The following is a 19,390-nucleotide window of genomic DNA, read 5'->3' as shown; positions in this document are numbered from 1 at the left end:
CCAAAACACACTAATACATGTCTCTCAGTCGGACACCGCATGGAAACCAATTGTCTCTCCTTTCAGGTAGCGACCCCAGGATATAGTGCAGTTTTGAGACTACTATGTATCTTATTCTCAAAAGGCATTGTGTAGCGACCCCAGGATATAGTGCCGTTTTGAGGCTACTATTTATCTTATTCTCAAAAGGCATTGTGTGCTGACAAAGGAGAGGACAGCTTCATTGCCAATTGTCTGATCTCAAACGGACTTTCATTAGGAACCTGACTTGAAGGAAGTGAATCTTCCGAAAATATAAAAGGGGGAAACGATCTTATCACAGTGACCTTAACAGCAAGAGGCTGAGTCACATAACTTTTCCGTCAAGTGTGTCGCTAGGCGTGACACTCCAAACTTTAGAGTTGCTGGGGAGCAGGAGCAGCACCCAGAGTCCTGTCCAGGCGCAGCACCCAGAGTCCTGTCCAGGCGCAGCACCCAGAGTCCTGTCCAGGAGCAGCACCCAGAGTCCTGTCCAGGAGCAGCACCCAGAGTCCTTTCCAGGCGCAGCACCCAGAGTCCTGTCCAGGCGCAGCACCCAGAGTCCTGTCCAGGCGCTGTGGTGCAGCTCCAGCAGACGGGCCGCTCACTGGAGTGGAAATCATCCTCTTTGCTCAGGGACATCTGTGTGTGTCGGCACCTCTTACTCTCCCAATCTGATATGAGTGGCCCTCGGAGTTTTCCTGTTACCTGCCTGCCTGCCTTGGGCTACAAGCAGATCCGGCACACTCGAGAGCACATCTCTGCAAGTTGCTTAAGCTCAAAGGCCCCTCCTGGATACGCGCGGAGCTCTGCTCATCATCCCTGCAGCTGCTGGTGGAGCCGTGCAGATAAAGAGCCCCCAGTGCAGAAGAAAGCCTCCGAGCCTCACAGGCCTCCTCCCCGCGCCCCCCCAGCAGGCCAAACTCCAGACCCCAGAGGTGGGCTCTGCGTGGGACTGGAGGTGTTGTCGGGGGGGGGGGGGAGGGCCTTTGGTGTCTCCTGGTGAAGCTCTGTGGCCCACATGCAAACTGGCAACTGTTGATTGTAATTTCCTGCCTCGCTGATGGGATTTCGAGCGCAATTTCCATACGCAGGTTCCTGGGAGACGGGGGCGTGACAGCTGTCAGAAGCGGTTAGCGAGCGAGGCGGTCTCACCCACTCACTGCACGCTCCGTGCCCCATCTGAACAGCCGTGCCCTGAGCCCCGAGCCCAGGCAGCAGGGGGAGGGCAGCGCAGGGACTCTTGCGTGGTTAGTGTGCATGTCATTGGAGCCGTTGATTCATAGAGGTGCCACGCTGGGCTGTATAGCCCTCTCATGGGACACAAACGGGCTTTCCATGACCTCACTCTAGTAACGTGGCCATCTCCTCTGCGCGGGTAAGGAATCGGTCAATACTGCCACGTGAAGGACACCCGGGTTTAAGGAAGGAAGAGCCTTTGATTGGAGCGCGGCTCCCTGCTGGCCGGTGAGAACGTTACAGAGCATGAAGATTAACGGTTGGCTCTCGGTGCACCGCACGGCCGTGCGATCTGCAGTGCGGCGACTCGTGTGTGCCCGGGGGGCACTGCTCCCTGCTGGTGAGTCAGCGGGCCGCGTGAGGGCCGCGTGAGGGCCGCGTGAGGGCCGCGTGAGGGTGAGGGTGAGGGTGAGGTGCGGCAGGGCGCGAGGGCACCCACGTGAGTAACATTGTTATGCAGGTGCTCACGCCCGGGTCTCCCCTGCTCTCCCGCTCCATGTCACCACAGGGACTTCTCCCCCATGCGGCCGCTGCTCCTCACCCCCCCATCCCTGACCCCCCTCCCCCAAAAGTGACTCACACACACACACACACACGCAGTGGCCGCTCCCTTGCGTGGCTGTCCTTCCTCTTGGCTCTGCCACTGCACACTGAGGTGCGAGCTCAGAGGAATTGCAGTGCCGAGCTGTGCCTACCTCCCCTGAGGGCCGACCGCTCACCCACATGGCGCCAAACGCCCCCCCACATCCACCCCCCACCATCCCCCACATCCCTCCCCCCACATCCACCCCTGTGCAGCTGGCCAGCGGGCAGAGTGAGCTCCGACACGAGCCAATGACACTCTGGGGGCACCTCAGCCCTGTGCTGACAGCGCTGGCCATCCAAACACAAACACGTCAGACACCCTGCACTGGCTCCCACAGGCTCCCACAGGCTCCCACAGGCTCAGGGGGGAGCATCTTGTGCGCTTACATAAAACTGGCTGAATCTGAACGCATCCGCAACACAGAGAACTCTCCCCACTCCCACTGCGGGCTGCTAATGAGGAGGGACAGAGGAGGGAATCATGTGACTTGAACTGAAGTAGGGGAAGCTGGCCTTTCTGTTGGCACTGCACACTGTCAACAGGCAGAGACACACCAGAGTCCTAAACCCCTGCAGGTGGTGCACCTTACTGACTAACACTTTAAAGTGTGCGCACTTCCACGCACACAAGGGCCCTGGATTACAGGCTAAAATACTGCAGAATATACAGCCTAGTCCATGTAAAGAAGATACTTATTTAAAAAATACAGCTCAAAGCAGATTGGAGATGAATAGTCACCAAGTAAAAACGAATCTTCTGCAATGAATGCTTACTGTGTGTCAGAATGTTGCTGAGCGCTGTTGCAAATATACCGACATGCTTGTGCAAATCCTCATCTCACAAAACATTTATGACAGAGAGATGATGGAGGACTGAAGGTGGCATTTCTGTGCCATGTCGCACACAAAGTACAGTGCGATGCACACATCCCATGTGGCAGAATGATGCCACGCCACACACCTCCTGCCTCCAATGAAGTCAGGTCAGGCAGCCAGTGGAATAGTCATGCTCACTTCCTCAGTCCTCATACTGGGCTAAAATTAGCAGCATCCATTTCTTTTGCTGTTGTACGTGGCTGAGGGCCACTGAGTGACAAACAGCACATGCATCAAAGACTTCATTAACCAGAATGCGCGCGTGCACACACACACACACGCCGAGCAGAGCCCCATCCCCAGTCTCCCTGCATTTCCACGGCTGCTCTCGCACACAAAGACGCGAGCGGCTGCATGCTGCTCTCCGTGGCCCGTGACCGCCTCTAAGTAAACAGGTCAGAAAGAGTTATTTCCATCCATTTGGAGGAGAAAAGGAAGCGGCGACCTCAACACAGGGTCAGGCTTTTAGAATTGTTCTGTGCTGTTATTCTTGCTCACTTCAGATAATCCAAACAAAAGGGCCAGTGCTGCTTCAGCCAGCCGAGCACCAAACTGGTCCACGGGCACTGCTCCCCTCTCCACTCTCAGAACATCATGCTCCACATTTCCACCTGTGATGCATGGTCATTTACTATTATTTAAAGATAAGGTCAAGGTAACAGCTCATGTCACAAGTCACTATAAAATCTGTTCAATTTCTCTGAGAAACGGCACGACTGAACCCTTGTGGCATTCCTCAGATAGATTGAACAGCTTCAAAATGGATAAAGGACAGGTTCAAAATGGTAATTCAGAAGGCTTTGAAATGATGGAATGAACAGCAAGATGGCTCTTCACCAATAGGACAAACCTATATAGCTTTGCACACAACCACAATCACACAATCAAAAGTCACAACATTTCATTGTTATCACCCATTTCAATAGGCCTGTGCCTAGATGGGAGGGCATATATGTTTATGACGTGCATGCCAGTGAAACAGCATACCTGTGGGCACACTCAGTGGGCCCCCACACAGACCCTGTGATTTCCTGCTGCTTCACACAAAGCCCTCTCCGCCCCCCCCATGGGCTGGCATTTGTGTCGCCTGCACGGCGCTATTTGCAAACAGTGGTGCTGACATATGCCTGGTCTCTATTGAGGCTCAACACCTCTGGCCAGGGGGTCCTGTTAATGTCAGCCCACAAAGCAGCCGAGCCAAGCCCACACTTCCCCCTCTCCTGCAGCCACCATTGAGATCACAGCCTTCAGCCAAGAAACTCCTCAGGAATACAGATCTAGACTAGGGCTGGGCTACCCTTTTACCTGTAAAAGCATCACGTCAGACTCATCACAGGCCTATGACCATTATAGAGCAAGCCTTCTTTTTACTGAAGCCTGATAAAAGCCAAAGGGCCATATTAGCATGTAGCAGGTCACAGTGATATAATAGCTGGAGATATAAAGCAGAGAGAATTCATGTGCACAAAGAGGACCGTACAGAGTCCTAGATGACAACTCCTTCACAAGCACTTTTAAAAGGTCAAAGCAGTGGCATATTTTCAGCCATTCCAATTCAGTTTGCATAAAAAGGGGGTTCACCTAAAGATGATTGCATCAGGTGTATGTCTCCCACACAACACACACACCTCCATCCTCCTTTGTCTTCAGTGAAGGCATGCCGACTGCCACTGCTGTTTGGTTCTGACAGTCTGTGCCAAACAATGTGAGTCCCAGCGCTGCTCAAGCCCCCTCTGCACTAGCGCGGGTCATCCATCACCTTCTCCAGCACTGTAAATATTGCCCCGAGAAGGAGCCCTCGCAAATCAATAGCCACTGACGCGCAGCTTGGAATTTACATTGTGAAGAGCAAACAACCACGGCAGAGTGTCGGACATGTTTTCAAAAGTAACTAGTCCCGATTCTTAGGTGCCGTAGCTGCGGCTTGCCCTCCTGGCTCTAAAGTACGCTCTCTGATTACGTGTGTAGCGTGAGGTGGCCATTAGGGCTCCAATTAGCACTTATTTAGGGAACCTGTGGAGCGGCAGCACATGCAGCTCCGACCCAGAAGAGGGGCACCACCACCACTGTGTGTATCATCTTCATCAGCTCCAAGTCTGAAATCTTCATCTCCAGGCCTCTCGCTGCGTCTCCACTGAGGCCCGCTGAGCCCCACTGTCTCCAATTATCTCGGCACAGATATTTCATGGCAAGCTGAACCCAGGCCCTCTAATCTCACCCCCACAGAAATAGTGTGTCTGGATGGGAGCAGGCCTGCGACTGCAGCAGTATGGGGAATATAGAGGAAGTGGAGAATCTGCAGTCGCAGCACTCCCACATTCATTTAGGACTCCACGGTTTGACACTCAGAGCAAACACAGTGTGCAAGAGGCGCTCTGTATCAGGGATGAGCTGTGTGGTAGAGAGAATCTACAGTATATCGCAGCTGTACCGGAACGACACGCCATGTTTACAGTGAAATGACAGTTACACACACCCATGCGTGTACACACACCCATGCGTGTACATACACCGATATTTACACACGCGTGCAAATTCAGCAGGGATTTAATCTCCTGCTGTTCAGATCTCGTGCACTACTGAGCTATTACTCCAACCTCTGGAGGCCTCCATAATCAACACTAGCAAGCTGCATTACGTATTAAGTCACACACGGCTTATTCCTGATCTGTGTCCAGCCAACCTCTGGTCTGATTCCTCGTCAGCTTAAACATTCCTCTCTCATCTGCTCTAGTCCTACTGGACGGAAAGATGAGGAAACAGCCGCTCCACTTTCCAGCAACCAAAACAACCCGGGCCGTGAGCAGCATCTCGTGCATCTCAGCAAAGGTGCACAAAAGCAGGTTAGCTGAAGGAGTCGCGTCGCAACACCTACCTGAGCCTCCCCTTATTTACCGGCTGCCTCGCCATGTTTCCCTTGGTTTCACCATGACGCATAATCACGTTCCCCGTCACAATGAAATGTGCCTCTTATTTCCCCACTGAATTTATTTCTGGAGAAATCCATCTTATCTCTCGGTGGAGATTCCAGCACATCTAGGCCATTCTCCAGCACTCCCCCGGAGAAGAATTCATCACAATTCCCATCCCTTACAGGAGCGACCCAGAAGAGGCGACGGAGGCGCCTTAGCAAGACTGTGTCACCTGTATATTCGCACAGCACACTGTAATTTATGGCCACAGTAATGAATAGAAGATGAGCCCAATAAATGGGTCAGCGTAGAGGGAGACCATTAGAGAATCCACTGCAGGGCTGGCATGAAATAATGACAGCACAGGGTCTGATTTCATGGTAACGTATATGATATAAGCTATAGCAGCCTATTCTAAACTTTGAGTTAAGTTTTATTAAATGGAGACAGTACCCTGAGGGTACAAAGGAGAATAAGATATTTCTAACTGTAGAGGTATTTTAATAAATGCCGTGCTTTAGCGCTTTGCTACAATATCAATGTCAACTTGAAAAGCAGCATTGTGCCTGCAATAATATGTATGTGCCATGCTTGTGTTTAGACAAGATGTCTCTCTTTCTCCAGGCAGCACTGTAAACATTTCTTGGATTTACTCCAAACATGTGCCTTTGGAATATCATCTATTCACAGATTGTGTGACTGCAGATAATGCCTTATGTCCTTGATACGAGTCTGCAAGAGGTTAGAAAGAGAGAGAGATAGAGTGATAGAGAGAGAGAGAGAGAGAATGAGAGAGAGAGAATGAGAAAGAGTGCTTTCACCACCGATTAGACCTCTTCGTTATGCCATAACCATCCCCACGGCAACGTGAGGAGCCCCTGCTCTGAAATCAGCTCTGCTATGACAACATATCCAGACCACCTGAGGTGCAGACCTGCCAGCTTCACTCAGCATCCCTGTCAGGGATAACCTTTGACCTCCTGATCACGTGCCTCAGGTACACTCGAAGGGAGAGAGTGGGAGGGGTGGCACGAAGACGGAGAGACGCTCAAGGAGAGAGAGAGAGAGAGAGATAAAGAGAGAGAGAGCAAGGGACTGTGAGAGATAAAAAGAGAAAGAGGGGGAGACAGCTGAGAGAGAGAGAGCGAGAGAGTGAGAGGGAAGCATGGAAGATAAAGAGAGAAAACAGAGAGAGAGAGAGAGAGAGAGAGAGAGAGAGAGAGAGAGTAGAGCAAATCTCCTCTCGGAGCTCTGGCAATCACGCAGAGAGGAGAAGAGAGAAGACGAGAGGAGGAAGAGGAACGCAGGGGGAAGAAAAGAGCCGTCTGTTTGCATGCAGGCGTGTTTGGCGCAGCTCCAGATCAGCTGTAAAGGGCCGTGATTGAAATAAAGTGCGCGGCAGATGAATGCCCGGCCGCTGAGCAGTGGAGTCAGGGCTGCCGGCGGCCGCAGGAGCCTGGTCCTGCCTGCAACCCTAATGGAGCACGGGGGGGGGGGGGGGGGGGGGGGGCAGCCATCTATTACAGCCCTTAAAGGCCGCCTGTGTTTTGGACAGTGACAAAGCTACTGCTAAAGCTGTGTGCGCTAGGAGAGGGCCAGTTTTCAAAGCTGCAGCGGAGCCTCTATGACCACATGGACACAAAGTGCTTCTATCGTATAATATCTGAATTGGAAGCCATTCATGCAGAAAGGGAGGCTGTAAAACCAAAAAGCAAGTCTTGTTTTCATTGGTTACATAATACTTGTTAAAAAAAAGAGCTTGTGTATTCCTTTGGTTATCCAACCTCTTTCTGATTGAGGTATACCAGTTCTCTACCCTCATACAATGTCTGTCCAACTACACAGACAAAGAGCACATTAAGCTTCTATTTCTGACACAAAAGAGGGAACAATCTGGATGTCAAAACACCTATGCTAATCACTATCAATCAAACATCAGCTAAAATGACAGTCGTGTGATATACAGTGATCCTGAACAGTTAAATCAGTTATGCTTTATCACAAGCATCTTGAGCTCATAATTATCTAAACTATTCAATTTAGTCATTTCCTAGCTTCCGTATTTAAAGACATTCAAGTGGAGTGGACACAGTCTGTGACATTAAATGTCACGCTGGCTTAGCAGCAACAGCTCGTTTTTTCTTCCAACAATAATTAAGAAATGTGATTGTGCTCCAAGTCCGTGACTGCTGGAACTGGCCTGAGTGTTTCTGACAGCACAGCCTCCCTCCTCCTGAACGTCTTCTTCTTTTCTCTTTTTCCCTTTGATCTGTCTCCATTTCCTTATTTCCTTCTTCTCTTTGTTCACCTGACCTCTTGATCTCCCCTTTCTATTCGCTGTGCCCTCGCTCAACTCCACCACTCTCTAGCCCTTTCTCATCTCAACCCAACCCATCTCCTCTTTTTCTGACTCTCACTCTTCTCTCTCCTCCTCTCCACACCCTCTCTCTCCCCCTCTCTCATTGCCAGGGGCTTGCAGTAACACAGCCTGGCGCAGGCACAGCTCTGCTGGGTGATGGGGAGTGGGGCGTGGGGAGGGATTTCCCCTCCTGAGGATGAGGCATTAGCAGGCTCTTGTAGCTGTTAGCATTAGCCTGCACCTCACTAGCTGACACAGTGTGCCATTTGCTACAGAGCAGAGGCAGACTTGACATTGGTCTTTGACAGAGAAGGGTGAACCCTTTCAAAACAGATGGCAGAGGTGCCTGGTGGGGTAGCTGTTTCCTGGTAAATGCCAAATCTAATATTTAAAATGTATAATACATGAGGGGTGAATAAACTAGCATCAGTAGCGCTGCTGGATAGCCATAGCCATGTATGAAGCTTTACAAGAGAGAGTGCACCCGAGACTATGGAAATATGTGTCCAAGTGTTACTGTGTGTTATTTTAATGTGTGTGTGTGTGTGTGTGTGTGAGTGAGAGTGTGAGTGTGTGTGCATTGCACGCATGCATGTGTGACATGGATTACCATTATCTTGGCACCTGGTTGTCATGGCAACCGCCTCCCCCCCGCACCCGCACCCAGCTAGATTACGGCAGGCGTGTGCAGCAGAGATTGGAATAAATTACAGCCGGCCTGTTTATCGAGTGGCTGTTACCGCCACAGCTGGGTGGGAGAGGAGACAGCATGCAGCAATTACGCATCTAAAACCCCTCCGCGTCACTGCCGAGTCACTGGAGAGCTGGAGATGGCATTTCTCTCGGTACGTCCCCTGGACCCAGAGCCCGGCTCCTCCCCTCCTCTGATGGACAGGCATGTCCAGGCTCTCATTCAGCTGTAAGCCTCATGCTGTATTCCACGTTAGGACTACGGAGGGACCGGCCGTCAACACGGGGTAGTTTAGCACTGTGATTTAAATAGATTTTTTGGAATGTAAGCCCTTGGGAGGTCATCTGAGGTTCAACATTTAATCTCCAGCAGCCGAAGGGGGAATGCAAAGGCCCCTGCAGAAATCAACTATGTCGTCCCGGCCAGATAAAGCCCGTAATCTTATCCTCTTCAAATCTTTCTCTTTTTTTGTCTTCAGCTGCAACTTACACCTTAGATCCATAAATCTAAACACTCCCCAAAACAATAAACATCAATCAGAGCCGCAGTCACGCTCGCTGATTCACAGAAGATACAAGCTCCCTATCAGTCGCCTCCATCTTCCCATAGAGATGTTGGAGGCGTTAAGAAACCTCCGGGCACGCGGCTCCTCTCTCCACGAAGTCACACAGTCACCCTGTTGCCCCTGGGCAGTACATGCTAATCTAATACATGTTCATCTAACGCCACTCTTTGTTGGGTTCATTAGGGTGCCATTTGCAGGATCAATGCTTGGTTTTCAGATGGCAAAAATTAAAAGGCAACAACATCAACATGATCGCCTTTCACGACAGTAATCAATAGGAAAGACTTGTTGTGCACTATTTTAAGTAGACAAAGACAATTTGGCCCCTGACACAGTCTGATACTTAAGGCAGCCATTAAGACAGGATCCATAAGAGTAGTTCCACGGTAGCTCAATATAAAGTAAGATAATGAAAGTTAAGGGAGTAAACCATAGAATGCAAATATGTGGAGGAGGCATATTATGTATATTAAGAAGCGTGAACACTGACCTTCCATTGCATACTTCATATCCTGGGCAAACAGGCTCCACATGATCTCGGAGCTGATCTGGCCCATGTTGAGTTCCTGGGGAAATCTGGAGAGACACAGAGGAGCACAGGTTAGAGCACTGAGCCATTAGCTCACATCAGGCAGAGGGAAGAATTAAACACAGGCCATTTTTCTGTCACCTAAATGGAATGTCTCAAAGAACTGCCAATGTGTTTGCCAGGGAAACTGATCATCTCCCAGTTAAATTGCTTTCCTTCAGAAGGAAGGTGGATTAAGAAATTGTGGAGGGAGATTAAATGCTACCATGTGAGTCTAAAGATTTTTTAATCAAATGTGAAATGTTCAAAGTCAATACAGTTATAATCTAAACAGTTAGAATAAAACAGACATATACAACAATATGTTTAAAAGCACCGTCTCTGGATTTAAAAGTGGATTATGTTGATTTCTCTTCACATGCTTTAGTTTCAATGCTCCATGAGATATATCCTCTTGTTTCTATGGCAACATGTGTGCCACACAATCCATTGAAAATTAACACAGCGTGTGTGCGTGTGTGCATGGGAGCATGTGTGTGTGTGTGTGTGTGTGTGTGTGTGTGTGTGTAACATACACAGCCTCTCTCTCTCTCCCTTTCTCTCACACACACACACACACACACATTCACACACCCCTCCTCCACCTGAGGCAATCCATCAACCCGCTATACAGGGAATGCAATTCAATTTGGAGCCGGCTTAATTGTCACGTGGTGAAAGGAGAGCTCACAGAATGAGCATATGTATGTGAGTCCTTCCCACTCGAGGTGGAGAAAGGTTTCTTCCTCTGCTCTGGCCATTGATCTCTGCCAGCGCCGAGCGCATCCCCACCCTGGAGCCTGCGCCAATCGGTGGGTGGGTGGGAAACTATTGCATTAGCATATCCCCTGGGCAGGCAGGGCCTCACTGGCTCCATCCATCTGTCAAACTGCTCGATGCTGCACACCCCTATGAGAGCACGGGGCTTATTGCGCCTAAACAATTTATTCATGGAATAGCCAAACAACTCGGACCCTATTTGAAACCGTGAAGAATATCTTCAAAAACCTGGAGAATATCTTATCAGAGTTCCAATCCATTAGTCTATTCAAGTTGATATGAAAGCATTTCGGCATACAGTAGCTGTGAGACCACACCATGGTAGTTGCTGAATGAACAACGGTCCTCTCTCAGTATTCTAGGACCATAATTACATTCATCAAAGATCATCAGCGCACGCTGGTCATGGACATAAAACTGTCTTATTAGGCAATGATGGCTTGACCACAATGTCATGGTAGACCCGGACTCTGTCAGACTCCCCACAGAAGTGAGAGAAGAATCTCCGCCTTTGTTACACTCCGTTCGAAGTTTAGCAGCTCCCCTGTGTCGTTATTTGAATAATTCAGCTCACATACCTTCCTTGAATGTTAATGCCGTTCCACTCCCCTATATTCCCCTCCCCAGATGCACACTTCACAGAGAGACAAAGCTGTTGTTCCCAAAGCTCTGATCTTGATTGGGACACACTGAATAGCGGTGGCTGAAATTCGTTTTGGCAAATAGAGGCTCTTCTCCCCTCAATATGTTGGGGAATTTAGAGTTGATCAGATTGAGAAGTATACAGTCATCTTGTGGGATGGAACTATTCTAGTGCTCTCCATTTTCAGAGAGCACTTCAGGAACAACAGTGCCTGGTGCATGTCTGCTACTTCAAACGCTTTTTTGTTTTCAAACTGTATGGATTTTTTTTTATTTTCAAACCTTGTCAAATAGAGGAATATAGGGTTTCATTATGAGTGATATACATTTCAATGACATGAGCTGAGATCCTATACAAAACCAATGCCACATTCAGATTCAAGATCAAGCTTCAATTTCAGTTTGAGAAAGACATGGCAGATAAAATGTCATTACATGATTTCATCGCTAATTGTCTTCTGCTATTGCAAATTTAGGATAGAGACAGTAAATGCTATTGATGAAATGCAAGAAATGATAATACCATTGTGCATGATGTTTGGATAGAAATTTTCCCGCTGGAATTGATGGATTTGTGGGAATTATAAAAAATGTCCACCACATGGCAATACTGCATCTGACGTGCAAGCCCTGCTAGTGAGATTATGTGAGAAATGCTTCCTTTCTGCCATGTTGGGAATCCCCCTTTGGCTGTTGCTGTTTAATACATGTAGGTGCAGCTATACAGAGACGTGTCCATTCACTTCACAACTGATATATCATATACTGTAAAGGGGTTCAGTGACTCCCTGTGCTGTGATGAGTGTGAAGCGTGCTGATACTTACTGGTTGAGTACGGGTGTGTAACCGGTGCGGTCCTCATCAATCACGGACACCATGAGTGTGATGAGTTTGGGCCAGAAGTCCAGGTTCTTAATGGAGGGTCCCTGCTCTTCACGAGGAAGTTCCTGCTTTTTGGTCTGTCAGAAAAAAAAGATAAGAAAAGGAAAAGAGAGCAGAAGAGGTCAGAGAAGAGAAAGGAGGATAAAGGAGGTGCAAGATAATCCTCCATTCTCTGCATCGGCTACATTATTTGCCGCAGGCAAAATACGTTTGGGGAGGATACTTCAGAAAGACTTTTTTGAATGCAAGGCTTCCTCCCAATGCTTTATTGATCTCCAGACCACACGTCCTCATGGGCCACAAGCTGAGAACGGCTGACACTCGGACCTCCTACTCAACGACGAGGAGGAAGAGGAGGAGGAGGAGGAGGAGGAGGAGGATCGCAGTCGTAAAGCAATCAGCATCACATGCGCTCGCCACTGACAAACACTAACATATGTCACCCTGGCTTTCTGACTGCCCATCCTCCCCCAAAAAAGTCATTAAAAACAAATCAATAATTCACGCCTCAAAAGTTTGTCTTAGCGGCAGCCCCTGATCGGGATTCTGAGTGCTTAAGCCGTGCCTGACTTGGGGGTGTTTTGCAATCATGCCCTCTCCACCATCTGTCTTATCTCTCATCTCACTGATGCGCAGATCAGAATACACAGTGGCATTGCCACTAACTCCCATGGACCTTCAATCAGTCAGCAAATTTACTGCATTTTAATCTGCCAAATGGACTCAGCCTGTAGGTTTGGGGCTCCTGTTGCAGAGGGGAAGCCCATCTCAGATGGCTCCCCATGTGGGAATGCATCTTAGACATAGTCCATTAGACACGGAGGACATCCTCTGGCACACGCCGCACACTGTAGTGCAGGAAGAGATGTAGCAGCAGTCTCTCTCTCTCTTACTCACACACACACACACACACACACACACACACACACACTCACACAAACACACATGTGCATGTGTAAGCACACACACTTTCACCCACACGCACACGCACGCACACACTCGCACACACACGCACACACGCAGTGTTGTACCTACCATAAAAGCCTATGTTTTGACACCACAATGCAATAACTTGTGTCCTGGCCCTGTCTCCGCCATCACAACATTCTCATCTGACTGAATGGAGACATGGGCGCAGGGCCAGCTTGTTGCTGTGGCAAAGACACCCAATCCGCTGATATTACAGCAGCCAGCCCAACCTCCTGCACCCGGGCATGTGTTGATTTACAAAAGCACTCATGGGCCGTGGCGCCGCTGGCACCGTGGCACCGCTGGCGCGTCCCGTCAGGTGAACCTGGCGCGTGAGTCACTGGGGAGGTGAGGGTGTGATGGCCCGCACCTGGCGCGTGAGTCACTGGGGAGGTGAGGGTGTGATGGCCCGCAGCTATAATCACCTGGCGGGACGGTGACGAGCGCTGGGATCACATCTCTCACACTAGCGTTAGCGCTGCACTAGCGCTGCGCTCCACACCACCCACTGGGGGCTGGTGGCCGCTCACACTAGCGCTAGCCCTAGCGCTATGCTGCGCTGCACTCCACACACTGGGGGCTGGTGGCCGCTCACACTAGCGTTAGCGCTGCGCTCCACACCACCCACTGGGGGCTGGTGGCCGCTCACACTAGCGTTAGCGCTGCGCTCCACACCACCCACTGGGGGCTGGTGGCCGCTCACACTAGCGTTAGCGCTGCGCTCCACACCACCCACTGGGGGCTGGTGGCCGCTCACACACACAGTCAGGCACTACAAGTTATGAGGCCTCACAGTCAGTTCCCCCAACAGTGGACTTGCTGCTGTATATAGAGAGCTGTTAGGCAGTGTTAGGCAGTGTTAGGCAGTGTTAGGTCATGTTTTTACTGACAGTCCGCAACTCTATCTCCCTCCACTTTTTCCAGCATGTCTTAGGAGATAGACACATGGACAGAAAAAGTAGCCAAAGCAACCGTTTCTTAGTATTTTCCACTGTGCCATATCTCTGGCTTATCTCCGCAGTCTCTGCGATACCCCACTAACAGCACAAGGCACAAACACCCAAAACAGTGAAATGCCAGATGCACACACAATCTCTCGGGAGATATTGCAAGTGTCCATTAAGATTTATTGACTAATGTTAGGAAGCCATGACGGTGATGATACTCCCTCCCTGAATGTCTGTTTGCCAAGAAAACAGCTTTCATTTGGGAAGATGCTATCTGTCGCTGTGTGCACCAGAGCATTGGAATGCCACTCTCATACCCATGTGTATGTGTGTGTGTGTGTGTGTGTGTGTGTGTGTGTGGGTGTGGGGGGGGAACTGTTTTGATTAATAGAAAACCGTGTTCCAAAATGAGGCCTGTCGCCTCCAGGCGTTGAGTAATACGTTTTCAATTATTTAACAAGGCTGAGTGTAATGGCTACACCACAGGCTCCATGGGTGATGGCTGAGGAGAGTTCGGGGTGAATGAGAAAACCATAAGAGGTCATTTATCCGCCTCTCAGAAACAAGAGAAACCATTAGAAAGAATCCAAATCTCTCAGTGTGAGATGATTTAATTCAGCGTTCATCACAGCATTTTACCTCACGTGAACACATTACACCCAGCAGAGCACTGATGCACTTACTGCAGCCAGAAACAGCATGGACCAAAGAATTAGTCTGCCTGGAACGCCCCCTGCCCCCTTCTTCTCATCCAGGACTTCTCAACTCAATAGCAGTCGTCACTGCCTCAGTTTTGCCAGCATGACAGGTTCTCCACTCGATTTGCCTGTCACACTCACTGCTAGAGGACCCTGCTGGTAATTCCGTTTCCAAAGAGGAGAAGTCCCTAAAGCGCCTCTCTCTCTCTCTCTCTCTCGCGCTCTCTCTCTCTCTCTCTCTCTCTCTCTCTCTCGCTCTCTCTCTCTCTGCGAGTCAGCTGTGATTCAGCTCCCTGGAGCCGAGAGGAGGTGCGCCGGCCGGGGCCCTGGCCGTCATGTGGCGTGATGCCCGGTGAGTGGACGCGTGGGGCTGCCACACCGCTGCAGCGTGACCCGGCCGCTCCCATGCCAGGCTGACACCGCCGAGACCAGCTGCCCGCACCACACTCCCACGCCGGGGCCCAGGGGGCAGTGGGGCTGGAGCGGCCCAGAGGGGACGCTTACGGTGCCCTCATCTCGCTCTCCATATAGCCTTTCGTCCGTCCGCCCGTCCGTCCGTCCCTCTGCTCTGCCCAGGTACCTGGGAGGAGGGACTCAGAGTCGGGCAGGACACTTGCTGGGGCTTCTGGACGAGTGTGTCTAATTGGTGGCATAAATAATAGAGCCAGTGACACCACAGGAGGAGGATATGCAAAGCACCTCTGTGTGTGTGTGTGTGTGTGTGTGTGAGAGAGTGAAGGACACTGAAGGTGCTGTATTTTATATGAGATCTAATACAGCCAGAGCCTCCCTCATCCCTCTGATCTGCCCTCTCTTCCCAACTTATGAATATGTTAAACCCAGTAAACCCACTCACCTTCCTTTGTGTCATTGAGGCGGGAGCAAATGAAGACGTAATTGGTGATTTTTCTAATTCTGGCCCACTTGTGCGCTCCCTCGGGCTCCTCCCTCACACCTCCCTCGGGCGCTCCTCCCTCACACCTCCCTCGGGCGCTCCTCCCTCACACCTCCCTCGGGCGGCGCACGCTCCTCCCTCACACCTCCCTCCCTCACACCTCCCTGGCCGCGCTCCTAAGCGCTCATAAGCAGCACACAGGAGCGCTGTAGCCTGTAGCCGGAGCACAGGGCCACTCATAAGCAGCACACAGCCACTGCCATCCCAGCACCTCCTGCTGCCACTACTGATCTCTGGCCACCCGAACAGCTACAGCTCTCTGCTCTAACCACGGGGAAGGTGGGAAAGTCCCTGAGAAAAAGTAACACAGCGTGCAAAGCCTGTGCTCGTCGTCCGACATTTTGAAGGCACAAATTAAAATGAACACCAAAGCGTGCATGTTCACACAAAACCTTGTATTACACACGCATACACTCACATACTTAGTGGCTAAATCCCAGTGGATTCCCCAAGGGGATTTCACCAAATGCATTTCCTCTCTAGCTGCAGGCTTTTCCCCCCTTGCTGCTGCATCCTGAAATACTCTAAATGTTATGAAGGGATACACACATTTAGCCACCCTGATTAAATAACAACCTCAACACTGCGCTGGGTGTGTGCTCTTTTCAGCTGTGGCCCATACTCTTAAATGCTGAGTGATTAACATGAGCTGCTACTATTTGCCACAGTCAACTACAAGCGCGTGCTTCACATTAAGGGGTAATTTGCAAGCTGTGCACAACACTTTTTTACTGTATGTGTCAGTACACTGTGCCCCGTCGGAACTGATGTGGCTTCACCCTTAGCGCTGTCAGCCTCCCCCCCCCCCCCCCCCGCATGAGTCTTGGAACATGACTCAGCACTGCCACCTCAACAAACAGCCCTACAAACGCCCTAATTGTCCCATTACTGCCTTCATTCTCCCGTAGCTATTAAATGCATTAAAAGGCAGGCAGCTGAAAATACGACTGATCTGATTGACTAACATGGAGCTGAAGCATCACGTGACCACTGGCTCCTGACAACACATCACTTCATCTCAACTCGCCGTTTTGAGGGTTTGTCGTCGAAAAAGGTTTGAAGTGTGAAAGCCCCTGCAAAGAATGCATTGGTGTGTATGAGGTGTATTTATGTTGACACTGTTTATAAAAAGGAATTTGTGTGGGCAGTGCAGCAAACCCCCACTGGCAAACTAGAAAGCCGTGTTTTCTCATAAAGCACGCTTGCCCGTAAACAACCCAGGCAAACAACTCCCGCTGCCTCTAGTCAAACAGGGAGATATTTCAGCCAGCCTGCCAATCACGCTTTTGAACAGCTTCCAGAGCTATAGTACTTTTTAAACAAATGTTAGTCATTGTGTGGGTAAATATAGAAATATACATTCACACACTCACACAGACACACACACATATACACACAGGAGAGAGCGAGCGAGCGAGCACGAGCACGAGAGAGAGAGAGTGAGAGAAAAGAAATAGATAGCGAGTGAGAAAGAGAGAGAGAGCAAGAGAGTGACAGAGAGAGAGAGAGAAAGAGAGATTCGGTGAATTCGCTCAGATAAAATGCTCTGCCGTCTCCTTTATCAGGGTAATCTAGCAGAGCAGTCAGCCATGTTGCCTCTGACACAAGTAAAGGTTTATTCTGCGGGATGATGGTCCCCTCTGCACGCTGAGAACAATACCTGTGAGCTTAAGATTTCTTGTTTTATTTCTGCCTTGGCTCCAGTCCAAGGCGTTATAGGTTTTCCATTTCAGGGGGGCATCACATAAAAATCACTGTGCGTGGGATTCTGGCCACCGGAGAGTTTTTTTGACAGGAGTGTGTGATGCCGCGGGCAACGCTGCTGCTGCCCTCACTGCTGCTATGCTCCATGGAACCAGAGCTCACTACCCCCACACACACACACACACACACACACACACATACTGCCCCTACCCTCCCTCTCTTCTTAAAATGCTGCCCCTTGCTGACAGGCTTTGCTTGCTCAATTGAGCCTCTTCCTGACCCCTCCCCACCAGTGTGGAGTGCTTCCCTTTTCAAATTTGTTATGTAACGCGCCTCCTTCTCTTTGGAGACGAGGGGGTGGGGTGAGATTGGGGGGAAGGGGGGGGGGGGCAATGAGCCAGTGCTGGCCGTGAGGAGGGGGGGCTTTGCTTCTCCACAGGGCCCAATGGGAGTCTGTCAGCTAGTGAAAGCAGCCAAATGATTTCCCTTTGGGACCGAGCGCCAATCCTGCACTCTCCATCAGCTGCACTGCTCTGTGTGGGCCACGCACTGCTCCGCGAGGCCAGAGGGGCTGCCTGCTCCAGCAGAGCTGCACTCACTCACTGGCCAGAGCAGGACCAGAGCTACTGTAGAGCGCTAGCTGGACTGGGACGGGAGTCGAGGCCTCCTCCTCCTCCTCCTCGTCGGCATGCAGGCCTTCGTTTGATTAACTGGATTACTATTTTTTTTAGACATCACTGTAATTAGGCAGAGCATCTATCTTTCAGCTGGGGTAATTGCAAACAGCCCCTCAGGCTGTCTGAACAAAGGAAGTGGAGTGAACGTTGTTCAGCTCCAGAATTTATTGCACTCTATAACTGGCCGGAAGAACGTAAACGGCTCCCACGTTTTGTTGGGGGTGGCTGTGTGGGAATGCCATTGCAGTGGTCACTTAGTCTGGGACCAAGTGCAAGGCTAAAAAGTAATAAATAAAATAAAATAAAGCAAAAAATAAATGAATAAATAAATAAATACATTAAATCTGGCTCTGATTTTAACAAATTCCAGCACTGTCAGCTGACTAGCATTGTAAGCAGCAAAAATTATAATACTTAAAAGAATAATTCACATGAACAAAATACTTATGTACTAAGAAATACACCATTGCAATTTAATTTCCACTGAAGTTTGATGCTTTGACTGTATCTCTGCCATTTTCTATTGCTACTCTAGCAGCTGATCTGGGCGGGTACATCGTACGTGTGATTTGTGACGGGACATTCGTCATCATGATCATTACCATCATCATCATCATCATCATCATCGGCGTCATCCAAGGATTACGACTCTATTGTTGATGCTAAGCCCTCTGTTGACCCACTGGATAGTCTGTGGCTCAGTTAACTGTGAAGAGGCATCAGTGGCATACGTTGTTTGTGTGACGTGTCCTGTATATTAGTGTCCTCATGGACACAGCGGATAGTTGAGAAGAGTCACGAGTGCCTGAGGCATCCTCAACAATGCCTGACTATAATGTTGGCATACACAATATTGATTTAATTAGACAGGAGAGGGGCATGGACTGAAATCTCCCTCTCTCTCTCTCTCTCTCTCTCTCACACACACACACACAAACACACACAGTACACACACATACACACACGATAGAGAGACAGAAATCCATATATCCAGAAATACTCACAATTCCTCTGAAAAACACACAAGCTCACACAAACAGACGCACACATGCCCCATCACAGCCCCGCGCCCTGACACTGTAGTGTACACATGTATTTGTACACACGGCGCCAACGCACTCACACAGCGCTCACACAGCGCGGGCTTCTGATTAATGCATGAGGAATGCGAGGTGCGGCGAGGGGACTTGTCATTTCCCTCTCCCTGTCTGACGGGGATTAGCGGAGATGTGTTGGCCCTCTTCCCCTCCACGATGCGCCACCCGCCGCCCACACAGCCCACTCACAGCGGCCCTGGGAGCCCTTCGCCAGAGCCGGAGCAAA

General features: G+C 50.1%; 1 protein-coding gene across 1 annotated transcript in view; it reads right to left on the bottom strand.

The window, feature by feature from the left end:
• Positions 1–19,390, bottom strand: part of LOC134096011 (protein unc-13 homolog C) — a 97,855-nt gene that overhangs the window by 36,371 nt on the left and 42,094 nt on the right. The window contains exons 17-18 of the mRNA XM_062549749.1: positions 12,061–12,194; positions 9,736–9,821 (exon numbers count right to left, since the gene is read on the bottom strand). Coding sequence (XP_062405733.1) covers positions 9,736–9,821; positions 12,061–12,194 — 220 coding nt within the window. The remainder of the gene's footprint in view (positions 1–9,735; positions 9,822–12,060; positions 12,195–19,390) is intronic.

Source organism: Sardina pilchardus, chromosome 11, assembly GCF_963854185.1.
Source record: "Sardina pilchardus chromosome 11, fSarPil1.1, whole genome shotgun sequence".
Lineage (NCBI taxonomy): Eukaryota > Metazoa > Chordata > Actinopteri > Clupeiformes > Clupeidae > Sardina > Sardina pilchardus.
This window is presented reverse-complemented; position numbering and strand designations above follow the sequence as displayed.